The sequence below is a fragment of the Ptychodera flava genome, chromosome 15, assembly GCF_041260155.1.
Source record: "Ptychodera flava strain L36383 chromosome 15, AS_Pfla_20210202, whole genome shotgun sequence".
Taxonomy (NCBI): domain Eukaryota; kingdom Metazoa; phylum Hemichordata; class Enteropneusta; family Ptychoderidae; genus Ptychodera; species Ptychodera flava.
The window spans coordinates 29,159,506-29,183,726 of NC_091942.1; the positions used below are offsets into that span (position 1 = coordinate 29,159,506).

The following is a 24,221-nucleotide window of genomic DNA, read 5'->3' on the forward strand; positions in this document are numbered from 1 at the left end:
CCTTGGCCTGTACCATTGATTATGTGCATTCTATCATCCAAGTTACTTATGAAAGATATTGCAGGTCAAGAAAAAATCGTGGTCGACAGTGGCCCATTTTAAAAGGTTAGATTTGTAGATCTACTCGGCGTATTAATTTGATTGTAATCTTGAGGATATGATGACACGGTTAGCTGCTGTATGGTTTTTAAAAAAGGCTCGAAATTACGGTAGTCCATGTTCCGAATATTCACACGCCTCATGGGATGAAATCACAGTGTACGGCTGAATGAAGTGTTTTGGTCCGGGCTTGCTTGGAGAATGTACGAACTATGGTCAGTGATCTTGTTTAAAGTGGGTGAAATTTTAACGATAATGATCTATCAATTATCAGCTGTACTTTATTCATGCTCAATCTTCTTTGGCCATTCAGGATGACAAAAAAGAGAGGGGTGCATTGGCTGACCGGATGAAAACTAATCTGACATGACTGGTGATGTTAGGTATGATATAAAGTTGTTTGTCAGAATTCCTGAAAAGTAATTATATAATTACAAATTAGCCATGCAGGTTAAGTGAAAGTGGACCACCAGATGTTATCTTGGGACAATTAATTTTCTGAAATGGTTGTCCACTCGGATTACCATGTAAAAAGGTTAGTTTCGAGACCTGGAAGTATTGGATTGTTAACTAATCTAGCGTTGTGGACTGGTATATCGTGCTAAACTACCCGAATTTCATGGGTATTCTTAAACGTTGACACTACTCACTCGCTCAATTGCGTTTTCTAGGCGAAACACACCAACCATAACAACAACATGTACACAAAAGTATATTTAGAATCCTCGAATTCGAAATTAAATATGAATCCGAAACACGAGCAGACACTACCCTCCTTTGAAATACAAATATGGTGACCTCGCAAGAAATGCACGGCCACAGTGATATCCCTTGATCAAATTTGATGGTTTGTAAGGTACAACGCTGTCTGTTGGTTTCCATACCTCACTTCTTTTAATTATTCAATTCGCCATTTCTCGATTTCGCCATTTCCCTGAAAGCCGATGAAGGGGTTTTGGATATTCAAGGGTTTTTATAACATGATTTATTTAGTCCTCTGTTTTCCTTTATATAACTCTGGCTCGATGTATGAGACTTTTCGAAAGCTCATACACTTCTATGTGATACTTCCACATGAATGTCAGCGACCCGATTTTTCTATTAGTCTAAAGATATAAATGATAGCCTTCCACAACGTACTGCGTCAAGACAACTAACTGGACTGGTTTGATCAAAGTCCGTGATGTTATGACAGTGATTCGAGTGTTAGAGCTCCGTAAAGTGGTGGAGGGGCTGTGCACTGAGTCATTTTTGGCAATCTTTCAAATTCAGGAAAGGGTGATATAGGCTTATATGACAAAACGCTAACCGCCAAAAAGGGGAAGATAATGAAGGAGATAAGCCAATAGTATGACGTTTGGCATATAAATATCCATACTCTTATGCTGACATATTGGTAACGAGGACACAAGATACGTATACAATTAGGGTGTGACGAACGCGAGATTGACAGGATTAACACTGCACTCTTTCTTCGGCTTTTGTTGACGTGCGTTGTCAAGAACAGAGGTTTTTGAACATTTCTGCGCATTCAGCTTCGGCCGTCATCAAACATTACGTCGGGTGTAGCCATCGACGACTCCTACTCAATACGTTGACAGTTGTTTCGACCCACGAAACTTGGGAATAGCGAAATGTTTAAGCCTCCAAGTGGTAAGTCGCGATGGTTCCAAAAAGGTCGCAGAGATTATTAATCAAACGATCAATACAACTTGTCAGTGTAAAATTCGAAATTTCGTTTATATATGTCAGCACATTGCACTGTTTATCCTTGAATACCTATCATGTTCAGTTAAACCATCGGATGATATAACTAATCAGATTTTTAGTTCGTTGCCACACTACATTTTGCGATATGTTTTCGCAGATACGTTTTCGCAGTTGATCGTTGACGATACGCATGCGTTGTAGCTCAATAAGTGGTTTGGGTTTCGACGCCTTTATTTGTATACAGGCAGCACAAGTTTGTGTCTCAGAGGATAGGGAGCATTGGTTTTTTTACAGGCGGGGGGGATTAGTGAAAATCAGAGGGGTTGAAATTTAACAAATTATTCAAATTATTCAAAGTTAACAACCAATGATTAGTCGAACAATTTTTACGAAGGTTTGTATGGAATTATGGCAAAAAAATAACAGCATTGACCATATACAAAACAGAATATTAACATCGCTTTATTCTGTCTAAACAGGTGATAACAAGCAGAAAAAAGCACTTTTGTCCAAAAAAATAAAATTTTTTAAGTTGACTAAGAGAAATAAGTGCCATGCCATGTTCACGATATAACTTTTATAACACTATGGGAAAAATAGCTCATTTTTTTGAAAATTTTGTGTTATATGAAGTGTTTGCAAAGATTTTTTGACTCTGTAATTACATAAATTTAAACAAGAAATTTTATTTTGGAATTTCACTGGAATGTTAATTCAGTATACATAATGTATTCTATAGGGAAACTATGAACAACATTTTCCGATATAAAACTAACTAAATCTGTGTATCTACAGGCACTTGATATTTTATATTAATGTACTTGATTAGACTAGGGTGGTTACAAGTGCATGTGTATGCAAGGAATTTGAATGGTTTTTGAATGAAGGAGCCGAACTTCACATCAGAAAGAGGTGAGGCGAGGGCAAGAAACAGACAGAGGTGGTCATTCGTTATAATAACTCTACGAAAACCTGAGCAGGCTAATTTCAATGCGATCTACTCCATGTGCTCACAGTACTACTATTCATAATAAACAAAGCAAGGCTCCCAGTCGTGTGAGACGTATAAGCTATCTCTGTTTTTATTTTTTAGCAAACAAGCCACCGAGTGGTCGTCCGAAAAACCCACCGCCACGCCCGGCTCCACCTCCGCATCCGCCTCCACCTACAATAAAGAAATAAAGCGCGAAATTGTATACAGTAGCCTGCAACGGATGTGTGCTGCTTATTGGTAACCACTGATTGCTGTAATTGCCCCGGTGACGAACTGACTAAAGCATTGCTTTGATATATATCTAGTTTCTCCACGTACTGATGCTTTGATACATAAGTTATTTATCTACGTACTGATCAGCACGGTGTGAAGTTTTTGTTTCTTCAACCTACTGAGTTAATTAATAGCCATCCTTCTCGATTCGAGTTTAATCGCGGAAGTAACGAAGACGATTCAAAGCGATACTATATCTGTCCTGTATATCCTAACGATAGATTTGTTGTAATTTAGTTTTTCGTTGTAGTCTGTTTTCTCGATTTTTTCCATGCCTCCGTCGATCGTCATTTCAAGTGTACTAACAAATAGTCATTGCGATCACAAAGCAACTGCTTGTAAGGGAAACGGCACAGAATACAGGTGTATTATTTTCAGTATGTCACATTTCCCCGACTAATTTCAACGTGTTTTGCCCAAACGCTTGACATTATTTCTGTGTACATGTTCTTTTAATTATAGTGACGTCCTTTTAGTACCTCAAATTTATAATTTTGTTGAATTGTATCCACAGCTGAACCTGTAGTTTTCTATTAACCTTTTTCATGCCAGACAGTATCACTTCCCCATCAGCCAAGTCAGTAAAAAGCGGTATTGAGCCAAAACGTGACGTATTTTCACCCACTTGGCTTGGTCTGTTATAGTATCTTTAGTCCAAAAAAATCAAATTTACAGTATTTATGTTATGTACTTATGAGGATGGGCGTTGGGTATGAAGGAGGACTGTTGTTCGACCAACAATTTAGATTAGTACGGTGCGAACCTCACACAGATAGTTCGGAAAGAACCTCGTATATTGACAAAATGTCAACAACAGAATTCTTTCATAACGACATCCAAATTCTAATACATTAGTGTTTTTTCTTTGTCCAGATGTGGATGTGGTTGCCCTTCCCCTTTTTGTTTTGGTTGTTCTAAATCAGTCTTCGCAAAACGGGAAGGTAAAGCACAAAAGTCCAGTTTAATTTGGGTCACACAAATTCTATTTCTATCGAAAGAGCAAACACAAAACGAAGAAAAACTGTGACTTCATTCACATGTTTCTCAGGTGTGAAGCCGTATAAACGTCTCCCTTCCCTGTGCGATGCAATTCTGTTACAGCAATACACCTTTCTTTCGACATGTTTATCGTTAGGGCCCGACCAAACATAGATTTGAGCTCATTGGTGTTTACCAGATGACCGTTGTACTAGAGCATCACCATTACGGGCGGGAATGCCGCCAAAATTAGCTTGGTGTATATTTACTAAATGTTATGTTTGTTGTGCCACTATTTGGCTATTTCTTCATTTTTGTCGCTATTTTTGTCGTTATTTTGCCAATATTTGTTTATTTAGTCGTTACTTTCTGAGAATTCAGCCTTTATTTGATATTTAGTGGTTAGTATTTCACTATTTAGTGTGAATGACATTATTTGGATTTTATGTCATCATAATTATGCCCATGTTTGGTTATTCGGTCGATACTGTGATGTTAATTATAATTATTTTGCTCGCATCTGGTCGTAATTATATTATTATTTGCTGTTATCTGATGAGTCAGTGGCTATTATCTTATCATTCTGTATGGATGTCCTCATTTGAAACATTTCATCATTATTATGCCATTATTTGGACATTTGTTCGTTATTGCGTCATTATTGTGTTATTATCTGTTATTGTGTGGTAGTTTTTGTCGTATTATTCAGAACCGATGACTTTATTTGGAACACCTTTCATCATAATTAAACCAATATTTGGTCATTAATTTGTCGTCACTATGTCATTATTCATTTATTATTTGGTTGTTATTGGGTCATTAGTGAGTACTTTGTGTGTATTTGGAGCTTACATCAATATGACGCTATTATTTGATCATTCGGCCATTATTATGTGATTATTTGTTGATCTACTTCTTCAACCTGCTTTACTGATACCCAGAAATCATTGCTCAAAATGGCAACCTTGCTAGCAGAAGCGATTTGCAGAAACTACAACAAAAGTGCTCATACTTCGGCGAAAATTACTGTTACGCTAAATTATTTATCATCTGAAAAGTAACTGGTCCAAAAATCCGAGATGAACCTGTCAAGGTATTTAACCCACGATCTTAATTTGGCAAATGTAGAAAGTCTGTGTACAATACTCTATTACTGGTGTATAAAGTCAAAGCACAACAGCACTTCATAAGAATTATTTTCTCTATGAAAGGAGTGTGAGCGAGTCTTTTACCATTAGTGTTTCTTAATGTCTTTTGTGCAGATGGCTACAATTTCATTATCATTTTTATTATTTGGTCACCCAATAGAAAAAAAACACATTTATATTGTCCCCATCTACCCTCTTGGGGTGGGGGTAGTTATTATAAGCATACAAGGAATGGCATCATGTTCCTCCTTCTCTCAAATCGACGTCTGTGCTTGTTCTACAGATTGCGATATACGTAACTGTAATGCAAGGTCACGCACTATTTTAAGAACAAATTTTGGTCCCTTGTATTAATTTCTGCTTCAACTACCATGCCAAATGTATTAAGTGATTTACCAAAGGTTGAGTAATGTGGCTGATAGGAGCTGATGATGGGGTGGGGCTGATGCTACCCTGGACGATACATTCGTCGTTGAACTGAACACAAGGCACCAAACTCTTTGTGATGCAATATGTATCCAACAAAAAAATATATTTTAATATGTTTCAAGTGTGTATGAAGAATTTGACACAGCTGTAGCAATGTCTTGTTGCATAATCAGAAAAAGGTCTGTGACAAGGAGAATCTAGCAAAAATAATCTGTGGAACGTAGCAGACAAAACCAATTTCATTCCTCCTGTACCATTCTCGTTGCAGTGAGTGGTATAAGTAATGTTTCTAAATAACAAGTTTTTGTAATATCGATTACACTTGCCCTGCGGACTGGTTTATAACATTAATATTTCACGTTCATACCAATCATAGGAAAATGCATCGACTCAAATAGAAATTACCACGTATATAGTTCTCCCTACAATCATGGGCTAATCTTAAACACCGGTAAGGCTGCATTCACAAACACCTGTGGAGGAGGGGGGATTCCAACACAGTTCTCAGATTTTTTCAAAAAAACCCTAACAAACTCAGGTCCCCTAAAAAGGCAAAATATGGCCGATATAGTGCTTCGTATAAAAATATGATATCATAATACATGGGAGTCTATTGGGCAAACTATTAACATTTTCCCCATAAATACAAGCTATATTTACATTTATATGTGTGTAATAATTCGTGTAAATGTACTTTGTGGCAGGTAAAAAATGCATGTGTTTACAAAAACTCCTGATTGGATTTCATCGACAAAGCTGATTCACTATACTTGGAAGTCTATGAAAAAACTATAAACGCATATTTTTCAACATAAAAATAGCAATATCTGTTCATCTATAGACGTTTGGAAACTGATATAAATGTACTTGATTAGCATGGGGTGTTTACATTTGCACATGAGTACAAGATATTTAATTTTGGAATTTCAAAGAAAATGTTCATCCACTAAACATGGGAGTCTATGACAAAACTATGAATAATTTTCCCATCAATATTTGTGCATATATGGACCCTCAATAATTGAAATAATTGTACTTGATTAGAAGAGGGTGGCTACATTCGCATATGTGTACAAGAAATTTGATTTTAGAATTTCGCCGAAAATGTTGATCCCCTATACATTGTAGTCTATGAGGAAACTATGAATATTTTTTACAATACAAAACTACTAAATCTGTGTATTTATAGACATTTGATAATTGACATAATCGTACTTGATTAGAAGAGGGTAGTTACATGTGCATATGTATACAAGAAATTTGATTTTGTAATTTCGCTAAAATGTTGATCCACTATACATTCTAGTCTATGAGGAAACTATAAATACTTTTTTACAATACAAAACTAACTTAATCAGTGTATTTGTAGATGTTTGATAATTGATATTAATGTACTTGATTGGACTTAGGTAGTTACAAGAACACGTTTGTGCAAGAAATTTAATTTCGGAATTTCACTGAAAATGTTGATTCACTATGCATTGTAGTCTATGAGAATACTACGAATAACTCATAGGTTACCATATCCCAAAGCTTCCACTTGTTATTGATGACACTTTGCACTATTCTAAATAGTTTGTATTCTGTCAAAACCCTCAAAAATAAAGATGTACATACGGCGACATGAACGTTTGACACCGACCTAGACCAAATGTATTGTCAATGGGAGAATGCTATCAACTAAGTTATCTCTCAAAGGTTAAATTGACAGTTTTAGTCATTATAGGGGCAGTTATGCACAATAGGGGAGTTTGGTAAGTAGAAATCATGACAACGTAAATCTTTTGCCTCAAAGTGGCTGCTTGGATCATCAATGAATTTTTAATATACCCTAAACTGTACGCCCGAACGGCGCGCCGAAAATGGAAATAGCAGGAAATGAAAGTGCAAGAAGTTACTTGAAAAAGAATTTGATATTTAATAAATTTTCAGGTCCCACCTTTGCAATGTCAATTTTTCACAGTCTCCAAGGCATGTTGTAAATGTTTTCAAGTCCCCCTTAAATCCCCCCGAGGTGTTTGTGAATGCACCATTAGAACAATAAATCGTCTATCTGTTGGATGTAGAGCACGGGAGAATAATGTGCGCGAGACGTTTTAGATAAAAGGATGTAGTTGAGTTTGCCATTTAGAGTACAAATCGGTTCCGTGGTTAGTTAGCCCCGACGAGCTTAGATTCTGGTTAGAGAAGTCCAGGCAACAACAGATACGTCATAAATTAACCCCTGACCTACCATTGAAACGTACGGAATATCTTTACACCAAGGAAGACTGGTCGAAACCTAAGCTTACAAGGTATTTTTCTTACGCTGGACGTGAAAGTATAGCGTAGAACTGAAACAGCTCGACCTCAGCGTAGGTTTCAATGCAATAAGCTTCATGTGAAGCTGCTGCGCATTAACTTGTCCTCTGTTGTGTTAATATTTGACACACACAACTATGTCAAAGCTTAAGTTATGCACAGATACGCCTGTCTGACTTTGTTTCCTCATTTTGCATTCATTCTGTAGTGTTCATTGCACGAATCACATCATCACTGTGGACACCAAGGTCATTTTCGAACCCAAGTACAATCTGCTATCGCACTGAGCGAGAATGGCGTCACCAGACGCAAGACCGTGTACTCCTGACAACATAGTTGGTGTATCTGCTGATTTTGCATCAGGTAATGATGGCGAATGCGACATAGTGACCCCGAGCTGTGAAAGCTCTGAAAGGTAAAACGAAAGTCTTTACATTATATTACCAGGCAGTGAAGCTTTCACCCTGCCTTCATCATTGTTACTACATAAAAGAATAATGTCAACCATTGAGAGGACATAATGGGCTGATAATGCACTGTATTTTCTTCGCGCCGAGCGTTCTTGCTGGTTCGACTTTGCAGACATCGTTTGTATATAGCAGCAGGTTGACCCATTGTACACTTAAAGGTCAACGAGGACACCATAGCCCATAAAACCAAATAAATCGTGTCACCAGCGTGGCACAGTGTTTTGTAGTGGTGCCGGAAATCTTAAATTGACTTTCTGTCTCTGCATGTGTAATTTTAACTCTGTCGTCAGTGCTATGTAGAGTGTCATTTCAGATAGTTCTTAACTGAAAATAGTCCATCGGAATTTTGAACCTGAATGCTATTCTTTAGTGTTACATACTGATAAACACTTGTACATGTACATGTACATGTACGTGTACACATTTGTGTTGCCTTACCAATAGTTAAATTGTCTTATAACTTTAATTAATGACGACAAACAGGTATTGATTAAAAACCCATGACACAGACTGGCACGTTGACCGTCCTCTCCCGCTAAACTATATATGGAAATTCGCTGTCTCAAGAAGATTTTCCAATTTTATTCGCTTGTCACCGTAGGTTTTTAAAATTTCAAGTCATATTTCAAATTAAATGGTGTGTTGGTTCTGGAGACCGTTAAGGTTTTATTTGCAAATTTCAAAGACTAGAGGTCAAGCTTGCTATAAAAAATTCAAATCCAGATCCTTGGGGTATCAAGAGAACACAGTTTTATTATGGTATATGTACATAGTATATATACCAAAGATAGCTTATCTTATAAGCTGAATCAGTCTCATTTGCATCTCATTGTATGTATGTATGTATTTATGTATGTATGTATGTATGTATGTATGTATGTATGTATGTATGTATGTATGTATGTGTGTATGTGTGTGTGTGTGTGTGTGTATGTATGTATGTATGTATGTATGTATGTATGTATTTATTATGTATGTATGTATTATGTATGTATGTATGTATGTATGTATGTATGTATGTATGTATGCATGTATGCATGCGTGCATGTGTGGATGTATGTGTGGATGTATGTCTGTCCACATCAAAAACGTCAAACCGCAGCACCTACCATGCATCTTAGTATTTGGTGTACATGTGACAATTTTTCTCTAGCCTCAGTGTCGTGAATCGGGTTCGTACAGGGCTTTACACAGTGAGTGTCTCTTACTAAGGGGTAAGTGGTAGCCAGCCCGAGTAATAGAACACTACTGAGAGGCCCGGTAAGGGTTTCTGATTCAAAGGTACCTGCTGGCAAAATTCTGCTGGGATTAGCGGCCCAACCCAGGCCAATAAAACACTGGGAGTCGTGTATTACAGCTGTCGGCCATTCTGCTTAGATTCAATAATGGTTAAATACAGCATCAACAGGATCTACAGTACAGCCTGCATCTAGGGAATGTCTCGAATGCAAAGTTTGCCGAGTGAAACTTATACAGCGACGGAGTAGTGGAATGGACTGTCTTTCTGGGTAGACAATCTAGCAGAACTACGGCAGCAACGCCGGATACGCTGGTACTCTGGTAACAGGATCGAGCAGCATACAGCCATAAACCAAGTCCGTAACTGGACTTACCCCTCCGCTCACTCAGCAGGAATCTTATCTCAGTGGTGTTGGCTGTCGGCACACTGACCGCTGGAAGCTGAAGCCCTTCGAGGCTGTAGTCGGCAGCTGCTCAGGATTCTGCAAGTTCTGCCACTGAGACATTCGGGACATCTCGTATTCAGCAACCGTTCAATCAGTCTGCTACAAACCTCTTAGTCCACAGTTTAGAGATTTCCTCTGCTGCTGGGCAAAGCAGCACCCTTCCCTTGTGGTGGAGTAGTGCCCTGTTTGCTAACTCGACAAAATCATAGAAAACATTAGCTTAAGTACGACTGGCAAAATGTTGTCAAATGGTTTAAAATGTTCGCTCCCGGACAAGCCCCAAATGTTGTTATGTGAGAGAAAATGAACAAAAAGGTGAACTGAGCTTTTTCCATATAAAACGAAATTTATTGCAAAAAATAAAGCTAATTGCTAAGTCAAGGGATAGAAAACAAACTGTAAAAGTGTACAGGCTACTCATCTCAGCTGGTCAAAGCTCCAAAAAGTCAGACAGAGAAGCAGACTGATGTAGTCCTTTGGCTTGCTTGCAGGCTTGAGGTTGCACAAAGTCCACAGTATAAATACAGCGAGGCAGTGAAGGTCTTGAAGAGTCTTGAAATTAATACTACTGGAGTTTCCATTGGGAAGAGGAGGGTAAAGTCCGATCTGGTATCAACAAACGAACAAGCTGCTACACCATCGATTTTAGCAAGAACATATAACTGCGGTCGTTTTTCTTCACCTTTCAATTATTCGACTGCAACACATGATGGGCTTCAATGTCAGGCTTTTTGTCACTCTCTATTTTGTCAGCGTTGGTTGGGGCTGTTTGTCTGTTGTCAACTGAGTGTCGGTCCGGTCCCCGCACTTGGTCCTTGCATATTTTCTGAGGTTTCAGCCTTTGTTCAGTTACATCTTATATGGCCTACTTCCCCACTCCCAAAACATTTTATCGGTCCTTTCGTATTTTGTCTCTCAGCTTTCACTTTTCAGCTCCTCTTTAATTGCAATGACAGCTTCCATGAGTCCTGTGAACTCTGATAGGGTTGGCAGGCTGCTATGTTGATCATGGGAGTCTACAAATTCTACAGCATCATCGTACAGATCATCATCAATGCCAACTTGCCTCATATGTTTTGACTGTTTCATTCGTCCAGTTTCAGAATGCAGGAATGACTCAATATGAATTGCTGCACCGAGTTCTCTGGGCTGATTCCTGAATAAGTTTGCACGGATTTCTGCATCAGGGATTGCCCAGCCAATTTGTCAATGGCTATTGGGTCAAGTTCAGGGTACTCTTGTTCAGTCAAGTCTAGGATGGATTGTCCTAGATCTGCTAGTGTTTCATCTTTCATCCTTTTTCTATATTTCAGCTGGGTTAAATGTAACTCAGCTTCGCCCAAAGAACCAAAGCATGCTTCCAATATGGCAACTAAAGTTATCATACTGCATCTTCTCAGGTAAGCCATAAAAAGAGGAAGCAAGTTCTGGGCACAGCCTCTCTGGGAAGTTGCTGTCAGGAAATGACCCTTTTCTGTTGAGTCCCGCCTGTTGATTGCTGCGCAGTGAGTAAAGTGACAATAGTAGTCATGCCAGAATCTGCTACCATCATATTTGTTAGGCTTCACAGCTGGGTTTTCCAGCCTGGATCCCCTTACTGGATTCTTAGAAATCCTATCTTCCCTTCTGCAAGGCAGGTGAGGTCCTCGATATTGTCTGTTTTCTTCCTCACCTGGGCTGTTTTGTCATCCGTCACTAGATCAAGATGAGCAAAGGAGGGCTGTACCTATCTGCATTTCCAGCAGGAAAAGCGCCTTCTCTGTAACTGCCTTCATAGGCTCCTTTGTTTAAGTACAGAACAGCCGTGGTCTCAAGGGTCACCCACTCCTAAGATTTGGTAATCTTAGATATTTGCCACTTTCCTTTGGTCTAGCCCAAGACATGTAGCGATGTCTCTCCTCAAGGGAGCCCTCTCTGCTCTGTCGCAGGAAGCTGCTTTCTAGTCGGTGTGGGGACTGCATTCTATACTTCTTCTCATTTTGAAGCCGGTTTCCCAGATTTAACCATGGCCTCATGTTAGGGGTGCTTTAACCGGAGCACTGCCTGAAAAACTGCTGCTAGGGAAACGATAGTTAAGGTCTTTTATTTATTTAGTCCCTTTATATATTTTTTCTGCCCATCCTGCCCCTTTTCCTAGTCGCATCATAAGCTAACATGTCATATCCACTTTTGCCAACTACAGCCTTCCACGGTACTGTAGTTTCCCCTTTGATCTGACGTTCTGCTATAGGACTGTTGACCTTGCCTTGAGCGCTTTCTGTTTACCTTCAGTGAACGTGGTTACTTCCTCCTTGAATTGTCCTGTAGTCTGCATCAATTTCTCTAAAACTCTAGTTTTTCACCTAGGGTTACTCTTTAACATTTATCCGTCAAAGTCAGAATATCATCTTGCACATGCCAGCAATGTATCTTACCAGGGAGAAGTGGTGGCTGAGCCGAGTAATAGTTCACTGCTGAGGGGGCCCGTAAGGGTTTCTGACTGAATTGTACCTGCCGGCGAAGTTCTGCTAGGATTAACGGCCCAAGGTCAATAAAACACTGGAAGTCTTGTATTACAAGTCTCTGCCATCAAGCTTAGAATCTATAATGGTTAAATGCAGCATCAACAGGATGTACAGTAACAGCTTACTGCTAAAGAGCTAAAACCTGGATGCTCTTACTTTTACCAGAATGCTAACTCTGCACCACACATCCACGGAATGTCTGGAATGCCAGGTAAGCCTACTGGAAGTTATACAGCAATGGACTACTGGAATGGACTGTCTACATTGGACTGGGTAGACAGTCTAGCAGGACTACGGCAGCAACACCAGAGTCTGTATACGCTGGTACTCTGGGAACAGGATAGAGCAGCATACAGCCATAAACAAAGTCTCTAACTGGACTTACCGCTCCGCTTGCTCAGTGGGAATCTTGTCTCAGTGGGTTGGCTGTCGGCAAGGCTCCTTCATGCCAGATTTCAAGGTCACAGGCTATGTCAATTTTGTGAAGATTTTTTAAGTATCATTTTTTACATTTTTCAATAATATTTGACACGCATTGTACCTCAACAGCTAAGCCATTGCTGTACCTTATTCCAGCCTATATAAGAGTCTGAGACGGCTTGTGTCTATCGAACGATGATAGGTAGGTGATCAAATGACACATCAAAAATTTGGGGATGCATCCTGATCCTGGCTGCACCTCATTAATAATGCACTTATCTAATTTCGGTTTTCTAAATGGATCTAGACGTCTGATTTTTGGTACACAGGGACAAGTATCGGATTGAAGTGTTTAAGAAAACATCACCTGATCAGCACATACTATGCCTCATTAATTATGCATGATCTAATTATGGGCTAGGGAATGTAGCAAGAGGTCTGATTTGTGGTACACAGGGATAATTATAGGAGCAAATGTTTTTGACAAAATGTCATGTGACATGATAACTTTTTACCTCAAATATAGTTATTTGCCTATAAATCAGTAACAACGAGGGCTATACCCTTCGTATTTGGTAGGAGGTATCCTGTTCCCAATTTATTATGTGCGCGCATATCTAATTCTGGGCTATCAAATAGAGCTAGGGGTCTGATTTTTGGTTTACACCGATAACTATGGGAGTAATTTTTTTTGACAAATTTCACTTTACCTCCAATATTTTACCTCCAATAACCTTTGACCTCCAATATGCATATGTACCCATAAATCAGTGACCAAAAGATATTCACACTCTTATGAAAACGGACCAGGCTGGGTCATTTTTATTAAAAAAACATTTGTAAAAAATAATTGCAGATTCATCTTGGTCGGGTAGCAGTGACTCACATTGTAATCTGTTTGACTCATGTCAGACTAAAATTTGTTTGCATTGCTACCGGAGTACCGTCACATAACCATCCAAAGATTTTGTCATATGGCAAGAAAAATGCATTACTTATCTTTTAGGCAAACTTACCAATATATGTTATTCGAATCTTTGGCTATGAGTTAACATGTCCTTTGCCTATTTGCTTTGTTACAGTGTTGATGTTGCTAATATATCTGCGGCGTTGATTGTCAGCACTACCGTAGGTTGGCCAATCACTGGTGGCATACCTGCTGCTCTCAGACTTCTGATCAGTTTGCTTCATTCTATAGGCCTTACAGTTTATTGTACCGTTTATCGAATAACCGGGCATGACCAAAACTTCTGTCGTAAGGTTGGTTTAAAATTGATAAAACCAAAGCCACCTGTTGACTTGCGTCGTGAACAACCAGCTCCAAGTTGGCTGTATAAACCTGAAATATTGTATAATGATTTGCTAAAGCTGGAAAACATAAAGCTTGTTTTCGGCCTGGATATGGTAACATCAAGCCCTGCAGCACTTATCCAACGAGAATACTTTCCAAGTGCTGCATTCTGTGTTATCAATGTATTCTCGCATGATACACTCGACTCCGACCTTGATTATGACCAAGGTGAACTTGAACTTTTGAGGCAATTACATTTCCAATTATCTAAAGATTGTTCTGCCATATTTTCGATAGGTTCCTCGTTATTCCAGTACTTTACCTTAGAGTATCAGGCCAAAGAGAGTATTATCAAATTTAACCATTATCGACTTTTACATTATCCAGATGAAGATAATTTTCAGCAAGAAGTCCCCTCATTTCTGCCAAGCGGCGAACATTTTCAGATTTTTACACTAGTTGATGAAAACGATATAGCACACTTGACCAGTGATAGTATCTTAGGTAAAGCTATGTATGCCATGGCTCAAAACTTTTCAAATATGGTCACTGATCCACCCAAATGGAAAATTCTAGGTGTTCGGAAAGGATTAGAAGATGAAGTCATTTTACATCTAAATCCCCATCCCAGACAGAAAATTATATTTAAGCCGTTTCCGACGGCTGATATTGATCAGGAATTGAGGACCTCGCATCTCGTTCTCGTACCACCATCGTCACCAAATTCCGTAGACCTTTCTCTCAATGCCATGGCACAGTGCAAACCAGTGATCATTCCTGCAGGGTCCCCATCACATGCACCAGTTAAGCAGTACCTCCGGGAATATGAAGCACTCATAGCTGTTGACATGCAGGAGAGTTTTGAAAATCTGACAGCAAGAATAATCGACACGATAGTCAACTATAGGGTATGCTTGAAAAGAGCAGTTGAAATAAGAGGAAAACTTAAGCCAGTTGTCGCTAAAGTGAAGGGAATAATGAGGCAAATGATCATTGACGTCATAGAGCAGCACACAGACTCCGTATGTGAGGAAATGGAGGTATCAAAAGAGACCACCGTCGAGGAAAACACTACAGGTAAATGTGTCATTAACATAAGAGTAGTAGTAGTAATATTATCTATCTAGTAGTAGTAGTAATGCATGCAGATAACGTACATGACCTCGGACCAGAGGGCTTGTGAATGGCATATTAAAATTCAAAGAACACTGTCATAAAACCTAGTTTTATGTACAAGTTTTTTTTACTTGTTCTCTCCTTTGGTCCTGTGTTTCCTCGCTGTATGCATTGAGTCATAACGGTTCACAGTTTTTGTGAAAGAAAAGTAAAATTTATTCACAAAAAGCGATTTTGATGGTAGATATATCGCCCATCAACATGAATCGTAATGTCTATACAACTGTAAATAAGTAAAGCAAATAAAAAAGTAAAATAGAATATTTTCAATACAAAAGAGAAAATAAATTCATGTCATCAATAATTATTACAACACCTTTGCTGTGATGAAAGCCGGAGGAATTATATAAGAGACCTTCCCACTCTCTTTTGATTTGTGTCATGATAGACTCATCCCAGTATGTTTCCTGAAGATAGATTATATTTGCCTTTTGTTCTCTCATCCATCTTAGTATTTTTTTTCTTTTACCAACTTCTCTCAGACCTCTACAGTTTATGGATAAAAAATGCAAATTACTTAGAGACAAAAATGAAAAATTTCAACCTTTATTTCCTTCTCTATCCTTTACCTCTTTTCCTAGATCCTGTTTTTGGCTTCTCTTGCCTTGTTTTCTATGCTGTGACTGTTCTTTGATTTTCTCGAGGATGCCGTATCTTGAGCGTCAGAGTGTGATTATTCACTGTAAGGTAACTGAGTTGAAGTTAATAGTCCTGTTGAACAGCACCAACGTGCTCGTCGATACTTTCAATTTCTACACAGCTTCCTTTTTCTTTCACAGATCAACCGTCTACTGGATATAGTGTTGACTATTCAAATACAAATCCTGGACCAAATCCTGCACGTCGCCATGGTAAGTATGACTGTATTCGCCTTTAGACAGAAATAAACATAATGAACAATTAATTAAGTTAAACACAGAGATAAAGTATACAAACTGCATAAGCAATATTCTGCAATAACGTTGATAGCTGCCATACGTAATGTTACATGCCTAGATAAAACTTGCCACGCAATAGAGTAAAGACAAAAAACAGACATCCAAAGGCCAAGTTATTTACGCTTTGTAAAGCGCGCAATATTTGCACATATTGTAATAGTCAGCTGAACAGGCAGGAACAATCATTTTGGAAACTTAAAAATTGACCGGCACAGACGTCACCGAATAGCAATATACCTTATTAATACATTTATGGGAGAAACGTTAAACTCAAACCTAGTTAAAAGACCAAATGAGATTTGTTTTTCAAGTGTACTGTAACTTGCTCGGATTCAGTTCCCTTCAAATATCACATAAAATATTTTACAATACTCTATCGTTTCTTTGAAATACATCAATGCAAGTTTTATAACGTTTACCTAACTCGGGGTCAAACACAATGTTGAAGTCCCCGCCAACAAAAATATAATCGTTGGTATTCCCATATTTATGATTCCAACTTGTCATGGAAGGAAAAATCATTCTCCATCTTTGTGTTGGTTTTGAGCATACACATTTACTAATGTAAGAATTTCATCATCGATGTTCAAAGAAATAAGAATTACCTTCCATCATCGCCACACTTTATTTTCAATATTTCACAGTCAACCTTTCCATCCATTATTGCAACACCTTTGCTGTGATGAGAGCCGAAGGAATTATATAAGATACCTTCCCACTCTCTTTTGATTAGTGTCATGATAGACTCTTCCCAGTATGTTTCTTGAAGAAAGATTACATGTGCCTTTTGTTCTCTCATCCATCTGAGTATTTTTTTCTTTTACCCACTTCTCTCAGACCTTTACAAAAATGAAATTTTTCCACCCTTATCTCCTTCTCTATCCTTTACCTCTCTTCCTCTTTTTGGCTTCTAATGCCTTATTTTCTCTGCTATGACTGTTCTTTGATTTTCTCTAGGACGCTGAGTCTTGAGCGTCAGAGTCTGATTGTTCTCCATAACTGACTTGAAGTTGATAGTTCTGTTTAAGTGCTGACATGTTTTCTCTTTGCATCGTTCGAAGCGATTTCTGTTGTTACTTGCTGTTCCGTCCATGGCTTAGTGAGAACAAAGTCAATAATTTTAGGATGCTTCATTGGCAGGGCGTGATCGCCTTTTGTCGGCTGTAGATCGTATGTACTGTGGTTATGTCCAACCACGGAGTTGTCACTTCCCGTGACATCCAGACCAGCGGGAACAGCACCAACATGCTCGTCGACACTTTCAGTTTCTACATAGCTTTCTTTCTTTCACAGATCAGCCGTCTACTGGAAGTAGTGTTGACTATTCAAATACAAATCCTGGACCAAATCCTGCACCTCGCCATGGTAATTATGACTGTACTCGCATTTTGACAGAAATAACTATTATGAACAATTAAGTTAAACGGTGAGATAAAGTATACAAACTGCATAAGCAACATTCTGCAATAACGTTGATAGCTTTCATATGTAATTTTAAATGCCTAGATAAACCTCGCCACACAATAGAGTAAAGACAAAAACCGACATCCAAAGGCCAAGCTAAACTTTGTAAAGCGCACAATATTTGCACATATTGTATTCGAGAGCTGAACAGGCAGAAACAGTCCTTTTGGAAACTTAAAAATTGACCGGCACATACCCTATTAATACATTTTTGAGAGAAATGTAAATAATATATACTTGACTCAAATCAACTCGTATTATTATTGTAGATAACCAGCAACCTATCAATATTTCAGATCAGCATCAGGGCAACTTAATGCACGATGGTGGACATGACAAGGAGAACCATGGCCACGGACAATGTTAGAATATGTATTTTACTTTCGTTTATGCAACTTAGACTTCGTTTTTACTTTCGATATCTTAATCTGAGAAAACACTTGTCTAGATGAGAAATATAACTTAGAGTGCCTGGGATTACCTCAAAATCAGAATATCTATGACTTGTTGGCATCCAAATAAATACTTTTTGAAACGAAGGCAAATCTTAAAAGGCCAAGTCGTTCTTGGGTCCGTGTATGTAATTTGTGGCATACGTTGGAGAACTATACAATGTTTAGTTGCATGGTATATTTTCTTTCCATTATAGATTTTGCTGATGCAAGTACACCAGCAAACAGCAAAGAATCTACAGAGACACTGCCTACCACTTCTGATAACCCGACGAATAATGATTGGGGTCAAGGTGTGTTTTGTTACTAAATTCATCACTATTCATCCTAACAGTACTTCTACCCGTTGTACTAAAAATGTTATCTACACAAATATTTAATCTTTATATCCAAAGCATTGTCACATTCACTACTGAATAATATGGCAATAATTTGAAGAAATTTTGTTGGAAATTTTCAGAGCACGTTGACTGTTCTGTTTTTGAAAGACTTGTTTTGACTATTTGTTGTCTTTACGTGTGTGTGTTGGTCTATGGAAAATAATTCAATAAACAGTTTACCTACATACTAAGGAAATTAGAGTTTGGATAAGTGGAAGAGTGAACATCTATAAGTTTTCAAACTCTCTATCATTACAATGACAACACAGTTCCCTCTATCTTTATATCCATTTACCATTTAGACTGTATGAGCATTCGTTTACAAGTCCGAGATGGGGTGCCAGAGGATGACAAGCACATGGATGATGTGCAACGTGATCTGTTCAGACATGAAAGAACGCATGAAAATTCTGTGGCATACATGCGTCGAGTGATGTATATACATCCTGACTTGAGTGGAGATGACGTCAGAGAAGGCAGTCTTATATTTCGAGTTAAATGCGGTTCTTCAGCTGCAACAAAGGCGCTGTGGACGGCATATGGGAGCGGTCGATTGGATAAAATGGCTGATGACACATTCCTTACCCTGAGTGTGATGGATGACATCGGTGCCCGTTGTTTGTCACTTGAGACACTTATAGATTACGCCAACTATAGTAGATGCGTTGGATACCTAAAGCAGAAAGGTACGTGTGTGAGTGTGCATGTGTGTCTTAATACACGCATATTTAATTTACTAATATTCCATAATATGATCGTAAAGTCGTAAAATTTTGACAGACGACTCCGAAGATGGCAATGGCACCACATTTGTACTATATTGAAAAATAGAAAAAATTCAACATCATCGATATCGTCATGAATATATGCACATGTTCATTATTTCTTATTGTTACTTAAATTACTCTAAAATTCCATAGAACACAATCCGATGCATATGTGAACTACAACCACTCATTGTTGATTGACAATACTCTACAGAAGAATTTTTGTCATAAAAGTGTATCCGATGCAAATATTCTTTGTCTAACAGAATCATCAGAGAACATGTTAATGGAGAAGTTCGTGGCAAATCGGGAGATAGATGTGATTACTCTGAAGAAGGAGAAGGGGCATCTCACCTCGGAGCAGAACACAATGAAAATACAACATGGCATCTTAAGAGCACAGAATCAAGAGAAGACATCTAAACAACACATTTTGCGCCATTATTTTGCCAGTGAAAATGACAGAGAAGAGCTAGAACAGCTGCTAGGATGGAAAACCTCAAGACTTGAAAAGCTGAAAGCCATGTATACAACACTTACAGGGGAAATTGATGAGCTTGGGGTGGCAATGGGAAGACTTCAACAAGGTTTGTCAAAGTTCCTTGCTATTGTTAGCTTAAAGCTTAAATCAATTTGCTGTAGATAACATGATGTAAGTAGGTTCAAGACCATTGACCGTGGATATTAACCTTCTTAACTCTTACCTCAAAAATATTTCTTGCCTATGAGGGTAAGTGAAGAATGTCAGCATGGTAAATATCAAAGGGTAGCTGTCATGATACTTACAGTATCCCCAGTACAACACCCGAGTCATCAGGCCATATGATTGCGATTTCTCTCTCTCCAAATACCAAAGCTTTCTTCTGTGTTCAACTTGGAACACGTGACAGTCCGTGAATACCTGATACCTAGAACGATTCAATGCGTAAAGGTAAATTTGCAATAAACTAAACCTTGACATGCCGCCGAAAGCATGCTATTAGATTCATTAAGTCTCCCACGCAGACGGTATGACATACATCCAAACTATTTTCTTTCACGTGAAATTTTTCATAAAATATTTGGAATAAACGTTTCAACATCACCAAACTCAAACGAGAAGAAGGTAATGAATAATACGATGGTATCAACCGGGATTTGAACCCACAACGCACGGCACCCAATCACCTAGCGCAGAGGACAACAGACAAACCGCTCGACTAAATCCCCAATCCTAAAAAGATTGGTTCAATAACCGAGCTAAGGATGTTACAATTTTTGACTGCGCCCTCTCCACTCGCCGTAGAGTTGGTGAAGCACTCACGCTAGCACACACGCTATCATACATCTCACACAAACTATATCGAAGCGAAGCAATGAATACAACGTTTTACACCGGGCAGAAGATAGCCTCGGGGACAATTCTGTCCACCAGCAGAGCTATCGACCCGGAAAATATCAACGCCATACTGCCCACACTTTAGCTAGTATATAGAAAATGACGCTATAGTCGTTGTACATACAATTTGTTGGCTTGAAAATCCTTCCGCTATTTCTTAATAAAAGAAGAAATTGAAATTATTTCCAGTCTCCTTCTCGCGAATTCTTGCGCTGTTGGAAAATATGTTCGGAATTTCACCTAATCAGCTTTCAATAGAATATTTCTTTTTGTTTGAACCTCCAATGTTTCTCGCGAAAATATTGGAGAGAAGAACTGACCGGAAATTTGGAAATGATTATCCTTGAAATTCCTCCTGTCTAGTAGTTCGGGAAAAAAATGCTTCTGCTTATTCTAAAGCAGAGACATATCTTTAACACTCCTTAATTTCAAGCTCAAATACGGCTCATCTTTTCAAAGTTTGGGTGAAATCAAAAAGACGAATATGTCATTGGTTACATCTTGCCCAATAGTTGTAATTCTTCACAAAGTAATAACTCCTATTACTGCAGCCCTGTTTTAGTGCCATTCAACTATCACAGGGAAAGAGTTTTCAGCAAGCTCGTTGACTATCAAAGCACACTCAAAATCTATTTCAAGGCACCTGGTGCCTCTGCTTGATTGTAAACGTCCAAGCATGTTTCTTTCACGGGATTACCTGTGTGTTTCATCTTGTGTTATACGTTTGCCTTGATGCTTAAGTGTGTGTTTTGTTTAATATTGTAAATATCGTATAAGGACATACGGTTTAAGATCATGGATTGGTATTAGCGTTTATATGATTGTACATTACGTCTGTGAGAACATCAGATAGATTCTTGATTGTAACTCGGGGCCCGGGTTATTAGACCAACTAATGTTGTGTTTGTACCAAAACTTAATACAATTATTGAATTGCTTGTTGAACATGGATTTCCTCATAATGACTTCAAACGAATAATGCCTATCGCATCACTGACCTTCGACAAGAGATGCATACCACTAGCACAACGTAGGCCTAGCGCAGTACTACTCTTCTATTAGCTGCTAATGATTGACTTTTATTGCTTTATTGTCGCAGGTGTTCCCCCAAGAGATACTGTCCGAAAATTATCAAGGCGTGGCAAGGAACCGGGGGAAGTATGGTACCCATGGGGACTGTCAGTTAACCCGAATGATCATGTAAGTGTGTGTGACTATGGAGATTCAGACAGTGAAGAGCCTGGCAGTGTGAAGACAATAACAGCAGACACTGCACAGATTCAAACATCTGTCGCAGTCCATGGCTTACCTAAACCTTTCCGACCTAGAGACACAAAAATGGCAGACAATGGTGACTATTACACAGCGGATGAGGGCAACGAATGCATTGTAGTGAGTGATGCAAAGAGCAAAGTTAAGAAACTAATAACGGTGGATAAAATGGAAATTCCCACTGGTGTATTTGTTGATAAAGACAGAAATGTTTACATTACCGACTGTAATGCAGACCGTCTTATCAAATGTAACGGGGATAAGGACGTTATTACAAGTCAGCAACTCAGTGGGCCCTATTCTGTGACCATGAATAGTAAAAATCAACTCATAGTGTCATGTCGGGGAGATGAAAATTGCATTTGCGTTTTAGACAGCGATCTTGAAATATTGAATAAATTTGGAAGTGATCACTTAGAGAGCCCATGGGGTGTTGCAGTTGACGATGCAGACAATATTTTTGTGTCAGATACTGGGAAGATAGTGCGATTTGACAGTCAGGGTGAATACCAGGAAATTGTAACTAGAGATGTAGCCCCTTACAATATTGCAGTGTTTAACGATGGTAGAATCGTTTGTTCAGATTACAATGATAACTCTGTGAAGGTCATTTACAAGTAAGATTTAGAAAAGACAATCAATGAAAAAAAGGCTGCAAAAACAACATCACACTTACAAGCACATAGTCACTAAACTAACAAATTTTCAAAATTTCGTCAAAATGTAATGCTCATTTCTTTTAATTTCAAGAAATCTTACATTAGATTTTACCTGAACAATGTCCATATACTCTACGATTCATTCTGGTCAGAATAATGCCTTCTGGGTTTTTTTTAATTACAGCACCATATTTTAAAAATTTTGGAAGTTCATCCCTAAGTGAATTCAGCTAGAAACCTGTAACATGTTTTAAATATAACACGTATCTTCCGCGACATAGATGCCAGCGCAACAAAAGTCATATAAGACAAAATTATGTACTTATGTTTTTCATTGCAATTATTCTTATTTGACTTTATTCATGAATGGTCGATGGGCTGTTGAGCCAAAAGCTCTTCAGAGTGTGTTTAGTAAAAAATTGCAAGTATTGAGTACGTAAAATACATAAAGAAAGATGTATCAACAATGCAAACGTATATGCATGTGTTTTCTTAATCATGTATTATAGTGTATAAATGTAATGGTACCGAGTTGAGCTGAAAACTGAACCTGATATTTTGTCCATTCAAACAAACCTCACAACTACCATGGTGTAATTTGATAAAAATTCTTTGCATTTTCTTATGTGGGTTTCACAAATAAATGATGTTTCGGGACAGCAGAAATTGGAGCACAATGTCATGATTTTTAAGTGGTTATTTTTTCAGCTCCTACTTTAATTCCATATGACTGTCACTTATTTCTGTATTATTTTTAAAGCAATGCAAGTGACCCTTGTTTAGACACTCTTATTGTTATATTCCTTTCCAATTGTGTTTGAATAATGGTTCTCAGTGATTCATTTATTTCATGAAGAATCCCGATTCCATATTTCTGTATCCGAGCAGAACGTGTTCCTCAAGCATATAAAGCTTGTTGTTATGGCTGCGCCGGGAGGCGAACTCTAAGAATATACCTCTGATGATGATACCTGTACAGGGAGAAAAATGTAGTCAACGAAAGAATTGCAATGAATGAGGAGGAGGAAGGATATGCACTTTATTTGTACTAATTGAAAATGTTGTCAAACTTGAATCCTGCACATTTAGGTCTAACATTGTACTTTTGTGTAAAAGATAACATCAGATATGATGCACAACATTAAATTCTTATAACATGAATGTATTTCCTAGAGTTTGCATGACTGTCTGCTATACACTTTTGTATCAATATCATGTACAGATGGATGGATGCATGTATGTATGTATGTATGTATGTATGTATGTATGTATGTATGTATGTATGTATGTATGTATGTATGTATGCATGCATGCATGCATGCATGTATGTATGTATGTATGTATGTATGTATGTATGTATGTATGTATGTATGTATTATCTATCTATCTATCTATCTACCTATCTATCTATCTATCTATCTATCTATCTATCT

The 24,221-nt window shown here is 38.2% G+C and overlaps 1 protein-coding gene across 5 annotated transcripts; it reads left to right on the top strand.

Moving 5' to 3' along the window:
• Nucleotides 1–7,841: 7,841 nt before the first annotated feature.
• LOC139151808 (uncharacterized) lies at nt 7,842–23,953 on the top strand. Of its 5 annotated transcripts, none has more exons than XM_070724803.1 (10): nt 7,842–7,925; nt 8,141–8,347; nt 14,094–15,379; nt 16,258–16,329; nt 17,710–17,781; nt 18,150–18,242; nt 18,530–18,625; nt 19,015–19,398; nt 19,746–20,066; nt 21,957–23,953. In XM_070724803.1, exons 2-10 carry the CDS (start codon nt 8,226–8,228, stop codon nt 22,748–22,750), a joined length of 3,240 nt encoding a protein of 1,079 aa, XP_070580904.1. In that variant the 5' UTR covers nt 7,842–7,925; nt 8,141–8,225; the 3' UTR covers nt 22,751–23,953. The 5 variants fall into 5 exon arrangements, with proteins under 5 accessions (XP_070580904.1, XP_070580906.1, XP_070580908.1 ...); XM_070724805.1 differs by having other exon boundaries at nt 18,177–18,242; XM_070724804.1 differs by having other exon boundaries at nt 7,896–7,985.
• The last annotated feature ends 268 nt before the right edge of the window (nt 23,954–24,221 follow it).